General features: G+C 37.7%; 1 protein-coding gene across 1 annotated transcript in view; it reads left to right on the top strand.

Moving 5' to 3' along the window:
* AXDND1 (axonemal dynein light chain domain containing 1) overlaps nt 1–13,739 on the top strand; it is a 94,082-nt gene that overhangs the window by 61,902 nt on the left and 18,441 nt on the right. Inside the window, exon 20 of the mRNA XM_039255408.1 lies at nt 8,829–8,939. Within this exon, the coding sequence (XP_039111339.1) occupies nt 8,829–8,939 (111 nt within the window). The remainder of the gene's footprint in view (nt 1–8,828; nt 8,940–13,739) is intronic.

Below are 13,739 nucleotides of genomic sequence, written 5' to 3'. Positions count from 1 at the left end.
AATAAAATTATAAGAGAATATTATGAAAAATTATATGCCAACAAACTGGACAATCTGAAAGAAATGGAAAAATTCCTCAACACTCATACACTACCAAAACTCAAATGGGAAGAAATAGAAAATTTGAACAGACCTATAACCAGCAAAGAAAATGAATCAGTTATCAAATATCTCCCAACAAATAAGAGTCCTGGGCCAGATGGCTTCCCAGGGGAATTCTACCAGCCATTTAAAGTAGCGTTAATACCTATTCTTCTCATGCTGTTCCAAAAAAATAGAAATGGAAGGAAAGCTTCCAAACTCATTCTATGAAGCCAGCATGACCTTGATTCCAAAACCAAAGACCCAACTAAAAAGGAGAGTTACAGGCAAATATCCCTGATGAAACTGGATGCACAAATTCTCACCAAAATACTAGCAAATTGAATTCAACAGTACATTAAAACAGTTATTCACTATGATCAAGTGGGATTCATTCCTGTGCTGTAAGACTGGTTCAGTATTCACAAATGAATCAACATGGCACTTGTGGGGATGAGCACTGGGTGTTATATGGAAACCAACTTGACAATAAACTATTTGTAAAAAAAAAAATTAAAAAAACCAGATTAACAGAATAAAGGATAAGAACCACATGATCAAATAGATGCCAAAAATTTTTTTGACAGAATACAGCATCCTTTCTTGATAAAAATGCTCAAGAAAGTCAGGATAGAAGAAACAAATATTAACATCATAAAAGCATATATGAAAGGCCCATAGCTAATATCATCCTCAATGAGAAAAAACTGAGAGCTTTTCCCCTAAGATCAGGAGCACAACATGGATTTCCACTCTCATCACTGTTGTTCAACATAGTGTTGGAAGGCCTAGCCTCAGCAATGAGACAACAAAATGGGATAAAAGTCATCCAAATTGGCAAGGAAAAAGTCAGACTAACTCTTTGCAGATGACATGATATTTCTACATGGAAAACCCAAAAGATTCCACCATAAAACTGCTAGAGGTGATACAAAAATTCAGAAAAGTTGCAGGATATAAAATTAATGTACAGAAATTGTGTACATTTCTATACACCAATAATGAAGCAACAGAAAGAGATATCAAGGAATGAATCCTATTTATGATTGCACCAAAAATCATAAAATAGTTAGTAATAAACCTAACCAAAGAGGTAAAAGATCTGTACTCTGAAAACAATAGAAAGTTAGGAATGAAATTGAAGAAGACACAAAGAAATGGAAAAGCATTTCATGCTCATGGATTGGAAGAATAAATATTGTTAAAATATTAATACTACACAAAGCAATCTACACATTAGCAATCCCTATCAAAATAACACCAGCATTCTTCACAGAGCTAGAACAAATAATCCTAAAATTTGTATGGAACCCCAAAGACCCTGAAGAGCTGAAGTAATGTTGAAAAAGAAAACAAAAGCTAGAGGCATCACAATCCTGGACTTTAACCTATATTACAAAGTTGTAATCATCAAGATAGTATGGTATTGGCACAAAAACAGACATAGATTAATGGACTAGAATATAGAATCCCAGAAATGGACCCACAAATATATAGCCACCTAATCTTCAACAAAGCAGGAAAGTGTATCCAATAGAAAAAAGACAGTTTCTTTGGCATATGGTGCTGGGAGAACTGGACAGCAACATGCAGAAGAACGAAACTGGACCAGTTTCTTACACCATACACAAAAATAAACTCAAAATAAAGGACCTGAATGTGAGACAGGAAACCATCTAACCCCTATAGGAGAAAACAAGCAGCAACCTTTTTGAACTAGGCTGCAGCAACTTCTTACTTGACATGTTTCCAAAGGCAAGGGAAATAAAAGCAAAAATAAACTATTGGAACCTCATCAAGATAAAAAGCTTCTCCACAGTGAAGGAAACAATCAAGAAAACTAAAAGTCAACCAACGGAATGGGAGAAGATATTTGCAAATGACATATTGAATAAAGGGTTAGTATCCATAATTTATAAAGAACTTACCAAACTCAACACACAAAAACCAAATAATCCAGTGAAGAAATGGGCAGAAGACATGAACAGACACTTTTCCAAAGAAGACATCTAGATTGCAAACAGAGACATGAAAAGATACTCAACATCATTCATCATCAGGGAAAATACAAATCAAAACCACAATGATACACCACCTTAAACCCATCAGAATGGCTAAAATCAACAACTCAGGTAACAACAGATGTTGGCGAGGATGCGGAGAAAGGGGAACCCTTTTGCACTGCTGGTGGGAATGCAAACTGGTGTAGCCACTCTGGAAAACAGTATGGAGGTTCCTAAAAAATTTAAAAACTGAGGTACTTTACATTCCAGCAATTGCACTACTAGGTATTTATCAAAAGGATAGAAAAATGTTGATTTGAAGGGCCACATGCACCCCAATGTTTATAGCAGCACTATCAACAATAGCCAAATTATGGCAAGAGCCCAAATGTTCATCAATTGATCAATGAATAAAGAAGATGTGGTACATATATACAATGGAGTGATAAAAAAGAACAAAATCTTGCCATTTGCAACAATGTGGATAGAACTGGAGGGTATTATGCTAAGTAGAATAAGTCAGAGAAAGACAGATATTATATGATTTCACTCATATGTGGAATTTGAAAAACTCAACTGATGAACATAGGGGAAGGGAAGGAAAAATAAGATAAAAACAGAGCAGGAGGCAATCCACAAGAGCCTCTTAAATACAGAGAACAAACTGAAGGTTGCTGGAGGGGGGGGAGGGTAGGAGGGGTGGTATAATGTGTGATGTGTATTAAGGAGGGCACTTTTTGGGATGAGCACAGGGTGTCATATATAAGAGATGAATCACTGTATTTTACTCCTGAAGCCAAGACTACACTGTATGTTAACTAACTTGAATATAAATTTAAAAAAAGAAAAGAATTCTAATAAATAGGGCGCTTAGGTGGCTCAGTCAGTTAAGCATCCTATTCTCGATCTCAGCTCAGGTCATGATCTCATAGTTTCATGAGTTTTAGCCCTGCTTCGGGCTCTGAGCACTGACCATGCAGAGCCTGCTTGAGACTCTCCCTCTTTGCCTCTCCCTCTCTGCCTCTCCCCCACTTGAGCTCTCTCTGTCTCTCTCAAAATAAATAAATAAACTTTAAAAAATTCTAATAAATATAGGGAAAATAAACTTCATAAATATAGATGCTAAATCCAAATTTCAAAATAGCAAATTTCATTCAGTAGAAAATTAAAATAATGAAACACTGGACAACTAGGGTACATGTTGGGGGAGTAAGAATATTTTGCTACTTGCATGTGGTCGATAGATTTCACTTTTCATCTAGGAGTTAAATGTCTCAGTTTTAATTTCACTTCTGGGAAGGCCTCTGTTTTTCGCAAGAAACTAATGTGCCTCTGAACTGAACAGTCTCTTGGAGCTTATAGCCAGAAATGTGCTTGCATGTGCTCAGGCCTGCTTGCAAACAGCGGTTGCTGCTGGCCATCCCCAGATGTGGTGGAGCTTCTGGCTTGGGGAAGCTCGATCTGCCATAGATGGTGGGCAAGATTCAGTGGCCTATTCCATGATACGCCTTAATTCTCATTTGCTTAAACTGGGGTAGAGCTCATGTGAGGGCAATTTTAGAATGAGGATTTCAGTGTGCATTGAGGTGTATGTCCCATTAAAGTTAAGGCTATAGCGATATGGGAGGACATTGGTGTGAAATGTACTTCCTGAGGGAACCTTGGAGACCTATATGAAACCACCCATGTTAGGAAATTTTGAGAGCTTTGTGCAATGAACCATTCATTGACTGCTCTACCCAGGCTCTAACCGTCTCTTTGAGAACCTACACTTTCCACCAGGCTACGAGTATTTTCTGTTAAGCTCTTCCCCACTTACTAAACCTTTGCTAGCAATTTCAAATTAATAAACCAGGTAAGTATTCATCAGAGGAGGATGAGAATCTGCTGTCCCATCAGAAGTAAGACTAACCGATCTACAAAATAAGTATGTCCCCATCTCTGAGCCTGAGGATGAGGGTTTTCAAGGGTACATATGGCATAATTGGCCCCCACCCCTTTGCCCTGGGAGTGCCTCAGTACTCTTTATTTAAAAAATAGTTCTCCCTTCATTAGACTGGTCTTGATTTTACATTCATCTCCATTCTTGTGTGCTGCCATCTTCCCTTGATCTTCTGGACAGCTTCTGTGGTACCTGATTTATTATGTCAGACTCTGGGACTCCTATAGCCTTATTCCGTATCCTGCATGGTGAAGAGTGGAAGATGGTCCACTAGAGAAGCCTTGTCTAATGTGGGTATGATACTGTGTGACTTGTGCCATAACCCAGCCACATTCCAGCACTTGGGGAACATCTTGCCAACCTGCTGGAGTGATGTTTAGATGATATTAATGACAGTTTCCCACAATATAATATTTCTTTGGCTCCTCTCCAGTAAATGAGAATTTCATGATGCTGGACAGGATTCTAGAGTGGGAAGCCTCTTAAGTAAGCATCTTTTGGATTTTGATCACTCTCACTGAAGGTTCTTAATCCATTCTCGCACCATAGCTGCCTGGATAAATTACTTCTTCAATAAGTCTTAGGGATTATCTAGTTTTCCAAGACCATTGAAATTGTCCAGTGGCTAATGATTCTATTTACCTACCATCTGATCCTGGCATATTTTGATCCAGTTTGGCCTCACATAACTGAGACACAGTTAAATGCTAGAGGCCATTTTCCAGGAGGTTTTGGTTCTAGGGATCCTTGCCTCTGTGTCTGTTTCTGAAAGAAGTTGATCTCAGTGAATATGAGCTGCTCCAATTGGGAATAAGAATTGTTTGTCATTCAAATATCATATGTGTGCACGTATAGGAGGATTAGGAGGAACTTAACAGAGGACCAAGGAGGAGAAGAAGGGCGGAAATGGTGGGGGAAAGGGGGAGAGGCAAACCATGAGAGACTCTTGAATGCTGACAAAAACTGAGGACTGATGGATGTGGAGGGGAGGAGGGATGGGCATGGAGGAGGGCACTAGTGGGGATGAGCACTGAGTGTTATGTGGAAACTAATTTGACAATAAACTATTTGTAAAAAAAAAAAAAAAAAGAATTGTTTGTCATTAAGACTTCATTTCAGGCTTGGAAACACTATATCAAAGAGTCCTGGCATCTAATGAGAATATTCTGGGACCCCTACAGCCTAGACCAGCTGTTGAAAACACAGAAACTTAGGGTGCGCCTGGGTGGCTTAGTCGGTTAAGCGTTCCGACTTTTGATTAGGTCATGATCTCGCGGTTCGTGGGTTCGAGCCCCACGTCGGGCTCTGTGCTGACTGCCAGCTCAGAGCCTGGAGCCTGTTTCAGAGTCTGTGACTCCTTCTCTCTCTGACCCTCCCCTGCTCACGCTGTCTCTCTCTCTCTCTCTCTTTCCTAGAAATAAATAAAACATTAAAAAATTTTTTTAAAAGAAAACACAGAAACTTAGTCCCCAATAAGCTAAAATCGTGTCTTTTTTTTTCAAGGACTTTAGTTTAACCTACTATATATTCCAGGCATATAGAGTTAGAGTCACTGATGTCCTGGAGCTTAGTCATAATCTGAGCAAATGTCAAATAAAGTGTCTCTGAGATAAGTTTCAGCAGGCCAAGGCTGGTAAAAGACACACATTGATCAGAACCTGATAGTGCTAAGAACATATAGGAAGGAAATATCTCCTCTCAACACCAAAGAAATACCCACCATGATGGAAGTGAGAGGACGTCTTGCTGGGGCCCTTCACACTGACTTTCTGGCTGTAATTGACTCCCTCCAAGTCACTTTTTCCCCATCTCTGCCCTTGGGCTGCAGTAACCTCCTTTATGTCACCCCAATACTATTGCCAGCTCCAGGACTTGGCCTTCTAAAAGGAATATGACTTTGAACAGCAGTGCTTGGGATCTGTGTCTTGCAGTGTTCCAGCAGGTAAACTCAAGGAACTCCCAGCTTTACTCCTTTTCAGGGGAGGGGAATCTGATATGATGGATTCTTAATAACTTCATTACCGCCATAATCTCACCATAATCATACCATCACTGCTTTTATAGTACCCTATAAAAGACTATCTCGTACAGCTGTTCCTTTCTCCTGCTTTTGATTCACTACAATATGCTTAATATTTAGGACTTTCCCTTGCTTCCAAAAACCTTCTTTATTCTGGCATGAATTTTAGTCCTTTAACTTCATACCGGAAGCATTTATTAACATAGCTCTGAATCAGGCTTTAATAGAATTAAATAAGAATGTTGATGGAAAGAGATCCTCATGTATTGATTAACAACTATCCTGGCCTAGAGATGGTCAAAGCTCTATTGAAGGAAGACTTACTTAACTGTATGGAAACTTGCTTAACTCCATAGGTTACATTCATACTTTTGTCAAAAATTCCTACTGATTTTCTTCCCCATCAGAAGTCTTATGGTAGTTTTTTCAACGTCTCAGAAGTTTGTGAGAAAATGACTAGGATCTGGTTCACAGTATGCAAATTCAACTAGAGAATAGTTTAATTATTTCCCATGAATGATGAATTAACTCTGAAGAGATAAAATTTCAAAGATATTCTCACTATTTTCAAAATTAACAAATTCTTTGCTCTAGATACGATACAGTTAAATAATATGTGCATCAAATTTTGTACCTGGAAGGATCCTTAGGGTCAGTGATGATGGAGACTTGCAATGGCAAGGCAGTACTGACTGTGGACACCCACTCCCAATTCCACATTTAGCGACAACTTACTGAATACCATTTGAAATTGCCATGGTAGGAGTATTTATACCATGGACATCAGCAAAGGTTACCAGTTAGGGTTCCCCACCCCATGAGACATTTTTCACCAGATTCCCACTGCATAAGCGTCACCTAGAATAAACCAACAACCTCGTTTGTTTTTACTAGATAGAAGATTATTAAGGATTTACTCAAAAAGTCAATCAATTAGATGAACTCAGGACTAGAACCCAATACCTTCACATCCCTTATTTCTGTTTCACATCCCATATCTCTTTCTGATATGCAGTAAGACATTCTAACCCTTTGTATCCAGAATTTAAACTTAATTAACAAAGCTGTGGTAAACTTACTCTACTTCCCTAGGCTTCAGCTTCCTTATCTATAACATAAGGGTTTGGATTTGATTTCTAAAATTTTTTGGCTCTGACATTTCATATAAATTCCACGTTTAAAATTAAGTCTAATAAAGAGAAAAATATAAGACTTACTGCTGTCCTTTAAAAAATGTTTTAAGTATATTTATTTGAGAGAGAGAGACAGTATGAGTGGGGGAGGGGCAGAGAGAGAGGGAGAGAGAGAATCCCAAGCAGGCTCATATTGCCTGTGCAGAGCCTGACTCAGTTCTTGAACCCCTGAAATAGCGAGATCAAGACCTGGGCTGAAACCAAGACTCACACTCTTAACAGTTTGAACCAGGCACCCCCATACTGCTATTCTTTATGGTTGATTTCAGGGACCTAAAGTGGGTCATTACTTCACCAGATGGTACTGTTTTTTGATGGTTAAAGTGACCAGATCTCCATCTTCAGAGAAGATGATGTTTCCTAGTTTCCTGCACTGTTCTTCACCAATAAGGAATAGCATCTCTTTTAAACACTGAAGCCAGATCCTAGCTGTTAAGAGATCTGGGTAAAGTAAATGTAGTATTACTGTTCACTCTAGGTGGACGAGACCTGCTGTAGACCTTTCTTGTATTTCAGTAGGTAGGGGAGAGCGCCTTTTCTAAAACACTGCTTCCAATCTTTATTTATCCTTTTAATGGGGATGGGGGCTGTAATATTTTTGTAGTAGTTTAAAGCCCAGGCCACCTGGATTAAAGTCCCAAGTGCTTTGCTTAACTATATATATGACCTTGGGCAAGATGATTAATTGCTCTGTCCTTCAGTTTCTTCATCTAAAATATGAGAATAATAATAGTACATATTTCCATTCTCATCACAAGAAAAAAGTTTGTAACTATGTATGGTGACAGATATTAACCAGACTTATTGTGGTGATCATGTTGCAATATATTCGAATGTTGAATCATTTGGTTGTTCACCTGAAACTAATATAATGTTATTTCTTTTTTTGTGCATTTGTTTTGGGGTTAATCCATTAAAATTTTTTAATTAAGTTTTTAATTCAATTGCAGTTAACATACAGTATTATATTAGTTTCAATATAGTGATTCAACAATTCCATACATCATCCAGTGTTCATCACAAGTGCCTTCCTTAATCCCCATCACCTAGTTAACCCATCCCTCCACCCACTTCCTCTCTAGTAACCATCAGTTTGTTCCCAATGTAATATTATTTCAATTATACCTCATAAAAAATAATAGCACATATTACATTACATACTGAATGAATGAATATTGCACATGCTTAGAACAGAGTCTGGCATATAATTAATGCCATGTAAATGTGGGCTATTTCTATTGTTATCACTATGCAATCACAGTTGGCCTGGTCAGTTGTGAAATATTTGTTGGGACAGACCATTTGCTCGTAGTAAATGCAGCCAGTCTTTCTGCATCTGGTTTTATGGCTCCTTGTCCCATTACAACCCAGATCCACACCCTGTTGATAAGAGACCGTATGATTTCAGGTCTATATTCATAGAAACCCATTTCTGCTTGAATCTTTGAACTGAAGCGATAAAAAGTTAATTGAATGGAGTTGTACTGAGAAGAGCTGTACTTAGCAGTTCCTTGATAGAAGCGAGTGAATAAATGAGTTTTTATAGTCTGATTTCTTGTGCTTAGTAATTATCTTTGATCTCTTCTCAGAGAGAATGTTATGAGTGGATCACCACGTGTTCTCACCTCCTTTCTGGGCTTAAAGGCAGAAGAATAAAGTTACTGGCATCGGAGGAAAAAGAGCACCTGTTTGGAGAAGAGGTATTTGCCATGTGTTGGCACACTTAGCGTTATTCAGCTTCGTCCTGTATTTCGACAGATAAGGTTTCAGTGACTTTTTCCAGTCAGTGTTCTGAGTCCTCATCTGTTTACTCTACCAGAAGAGTATTTGGCTCCTGACCAAGAGTGTGAGCAGTTCTCCCTTCTAAGGGAGAAGATCATCCACCTAAGTATCTCTCCTCACTTTCTTAGCAGATGATTTTGTTTTATCCTTCATAAAGGAAAGGATGGCTTTCAGAGGGGAGCTGCCTGTCACTTCCTGTCCTCAGACCAGTCTGCTTCTGCGCACACACTTCCTCATCCTCTTCAGGCTCTGTCTTCCATTTAAGGTTATTTCTTCTCTTGAGCACCTAACCCAGCCCATTGTCCTCTCTCTCTTGTATCTTAAAAAAAATTTTTTTTAAGTTTATTCATTTTAGAGAGAGAGAGAGAGAGAGCACGAGCAAGTGGGAGAGAGGCAGCGAGAGGGGGGTATAGAGGATCCAAAGCAGGCTCTGCGCTTACAGCAGAGGGCCCAATGTGGGGCTCCCACTCACGAACTACGAGATCATGACCTGAGCCGAAGGCAGACACTCAACGGATGGAGCCACCCAGGCACCCTGTGGGAGGACTCGTTTTATATTTATTTATTTTTTTATTTTTATTATTTTTTTTAATGTTTTTTTTTTTTTTTAAATTTCTAGGAGAGAGAGAGAGAGAGAGACAGCGTGAGCAGGGGAGGGTCAGAGAGAGAGGGAGTCACAGATTGAAACAGGCTCCAGGCTCTGAGCTGGCAGTCAGCACAGAGCCCGACGCGGGGCTCGAACCCCCGAACCGCGAGATCATGACCTAAGCGAAAGTCGGACGCTTAACCGACTAAGCCACCCAGGCGCCCCACTCGTTTTATATTTAAACACTGATGAACCACCACCTTTCTAAATTATATGCATTTTACAAATGCTTATTTTATTTTATTTTATTTTATTTTATTTTATTTTATTTTATTTTATTTTTTTTACTGCCCAGATCTTTTACTGGCCAGGATTATTTTGAATTAACCACTGAATGATTTTTAGAAAATTAAGTACCACAGATGTGATCTTGGCTATATAATAGATCTATGAAAAAATTAAATTCAAGACTCTACAGACTCATAGGGACTTAAGAACAGAAAGGACTTTAAAGGTGATTGAATTCAGCCTAACTTCAGATGTGTGAATCTTTGAATTAACCTCCACCCTTGATCATTATGCCTATGCTTGCATATCTGCAGTGGCAGAGACCTACTTTCAGAATTGGCCATTTGTTTCGGTGAGCAGTCACTGGTAGGATGTCATTCTTTCTATTGAGCTAGATGAAATATGTTTCCTTATAACTGTTTCTACTCACTGGCCCATGTTCAGTCTTCTGGGTTGGTATGAACAAGGTGGATTTGTCTTCCACATTATAGTATTTCCAGTATTCCACAGTGTAGTGTTTTCCAACATTTGAAAATAGCCATATTCAACTTAAGTCTTTTCTGGAATTTTTTTTTTCTATTAATCGATCTCTTCATGGCTCATCATCACAATATTTTAAGTTTTGAGGCATTATGATGCATTTTCATGTCTGGTAGGGTCAGCTCTCTTCACTGATCTTTTTCAGGGATTTCATCACTATTTTTGCTTATTTATTCTATAGAACTCTATAATCTACCTCTAGAAAAAATAGGAATTTTGAAGACTGAGATCATGCTAAATTTATATATCAGCTTAGAGCAGAGATACTTACGTTGTTGGGTTGTCCTATCCAAAGATATGGGCATGTCCCTTTTAAAGGATGTCTCCTTTTAATGCTTTTTAATAATGTTATATAGTTTACTCATTTTGCACATTTCATATGAGGTTTATGCCTGAATATTTCATTTTATTTTGTTGCTATTTTAAATGATATCATGTTTTCCATTGTATCTTCTAATTGGGAACTGTGTACATGTTATTGATCTCTGTATTTTAATTTTATATTCTGTGACTTACTGAATTATTGTTTTCAGTAGTTTTTCAATAGATTCTTTTGGGCTCTCCAGATACTTAATCAAATCATCTACAAATAGAGATAATTTGACCTCTTTCTTTCAATTATTATGGCTCTAATTGCTATTTCTTGTCTAATTGCAATGAGTAATTCTTCCAATTTGGTGTTGAATAGTGGTGGCAATACCAAGCATTCTCTTCTTATTTATGACTCTAGCAGTAATGCGTTTAGTAACTGGAGTTGATTTTTTGTTAAATTTTTTTTTAAGTTTATTTATTTTGAGAAAGACAGAGACAGTGTGAGGGGGAGGGGCAGAGAGAGAAGGAGAGAGAGAATCCCAAGCAGATTCTGTGCTGCCAGTGCAGAACCTGATGTGGGGCTTGAACTCACAAACTGTGAGGTCATGACCTGAGCCCAAACCAAGAGTCAAATGCTTAGGTGACTGAGCCACACAGGTGCCCTATTTTTTGTTTAGTTTCTTTTTTTTTTCAAAAAAAAAATTATTTATGTTCATTTATTTTTGAGAGAGAGGCAGAGCATGAGCAGGGGAGGGGTAGAAAGAGAGGGAGACACAGAATCTGAAGAAGGCTCTGATACATGTGAGTGTGGGGTTCCTTTTCTTCTTAAATTTTTCTGGTGATTCTCTTGGTTTCCAGAATCTTGGGGGTGGTATCTTTAATTAGATATGGAAAATTCTGTTATTGTCTCTTTAAATATTGTCTCTATTATATTTGGTCTCTCCTTTCTTTCTGGAACTCTAAATGGATATGTATTAGAATCTATGCCCATGCCTTTGAACCTTATTTCATATTTTCTGTCTCTCTGCATCTGCATTACATCCTGAATAATTTCATCTGGCTTACTTTCCTGTTCACTAATCTCCTATTCAACCTTTCTATTCAGTTTAATAGAATAGAACTGAATAGATTCTTTAATCTATTTGGTTCTTTTTCAAGTCTGATCATTCTTGTAATCTTTGTTTCTGTATTCACATTTTAAATCTCTTATTTCTTTAGACAGCTTTAATATAACTTTGTAGTCTATTTGATAATTCTAATATACAATATATCTGTAAAGGAATGTTAATCACAAAGTGGACAGCTATTGCAAAAGAATAAAACTGGACCACTTTCTTACACCATACACAAAAATAAATTCAAAATGGATTAAAGACCTACTGCAAGACCTGAAACCATGAAAATCCTAGCAGAGAGCACTTGAGATAATTTCTGCAGCATCAGCTGTAGTAACATTTTCCTGGGTACATCTCCTAAGGCAAGGGAAACAAAAGCAAAAATAAACTCTTGGAACTACTTCAAAATAAAAAGCTTCTGCACAGCAGGACGCCTGATTGGCTTAGTCAGTTGAGCATTTGACTCTTGATTTTGGCTCTGGTCATGAATCCTGGGATTGTAGGATTAAACCCTGCATTGGGCTTTGCACTGAGCATGGAGCCTGCTTAGGATTCTTTATCTCTCCCACTCTACCCCCTCCACTGCTTACCTGCTCTCTGTAAAAAAAAAAAAAAAAAAGAGGAAAAAACTTCTGTACATCAAAAGGGAATAATTAGCAAAACTAAAAGAGGACTACTGAATGGGAAAAGATATCTGCAAATGTCAGTTCCAATAAAGGATTAGTATCCAAAATATATAAAGAACTTCTACAACTCAATACCAAAAAACCACATAATCCAATCATAACCAATGAGATATAAACCAATGAGATATCACTTCACCCTTGTCAGAATGGCTAAAATCAAAACTACAAGAATAAGAATCGTTGGTGAGAATGTGGAGAAAAAGGAACCTTTGTGCACTATTTGTAGGAATGCAAACTGATGCAACCACTGTGGAAAACAGTATGGAGTTTTCTTAAAAAATTAAAAATAAGATTGCCATGTGATCGAATAATCCTATTATTATTTAAGCAAAGAATATGAAAACACTAACTCAAAAAGATACATGCACCCCATGTTTATTGTAGCATTATTTATTATAGCCAAACTATGGAAGGAGCCCAGGTGTCCATCAATAAGTGAATGGATAAAGATAATGTGGTACACACACACACTCACACACACACACAAATACACCCACACAAATATTACTTGGCCATAAAAAATAATGAGATCTTGCCATTTGCAACAACACAAATGGATCTAGGGAGTATAATGCTAATTGAAATAAGACAGCCAGAGAAAGACAAATGCCACATGACTTCATTCATATATGAAATTTAAGAAACAAATGAGCAAAATAAAAATGAGACAAATCATAAAACAGACTCTTAACCAATGGTTATCAGAGGGGAGGTGGGTGGGGGTTGATGGGTGAAATAGGTGAAGGGGATTAAGAGCATGCTTACTGTGGTGAGCACTGAGTAATATATAGAATTGTTGAGTCACTGTTTTGTAATATAACACTGTATATTAATAATGCTGGAGTTAAAATAAAAACACTAAATTCCAGCATTATTTGTAATACCAAAATACAGATCTTTCTTGATTTACGTTGATGTTATGTCCCAATAAACCCATTGTGAGTTGAAAATATTGTTAAGTTGAGATTGTGTTTAATGCAGCTAACCTGCCCAGCATCATAGCTGAGCCTAGCTCACCTTAAGTGTGCTCAGAACACTTATATTAGCCTGTACTTGGGCAAAATCATCTACCACAAAGCCTATTCTATAATAAAGTGTGAATATCTCATGTAATTTATGGAATACTCTATTGAAAGTGAAAAACAGAATACTGAGAACAAACTGAGGACTGATGGGTGTGGGGGGGAGGGG

This window comes from Hyaena hyaena, unplaced genomic scaffold (genome assembly GCF_003009895.1).
Source record: "Hyaena hyaena isolate Hyena2069 unplaced genomic scaffold, ASM300989v1 scaffold_525, whole genome shotgun sequence".
Classification (NCBI taxonomy): domain Eukaryota; kingdom Metazoa; phylum Chordata; class Mammalia; order Carnivora; family Hyaenidae; genus Hyaena; species Hyaena hyaena.
Note: the sequence above shows the minus strand (reverse complement) of the source record. Positions and strands in the feature narration are given on the sequence as shown.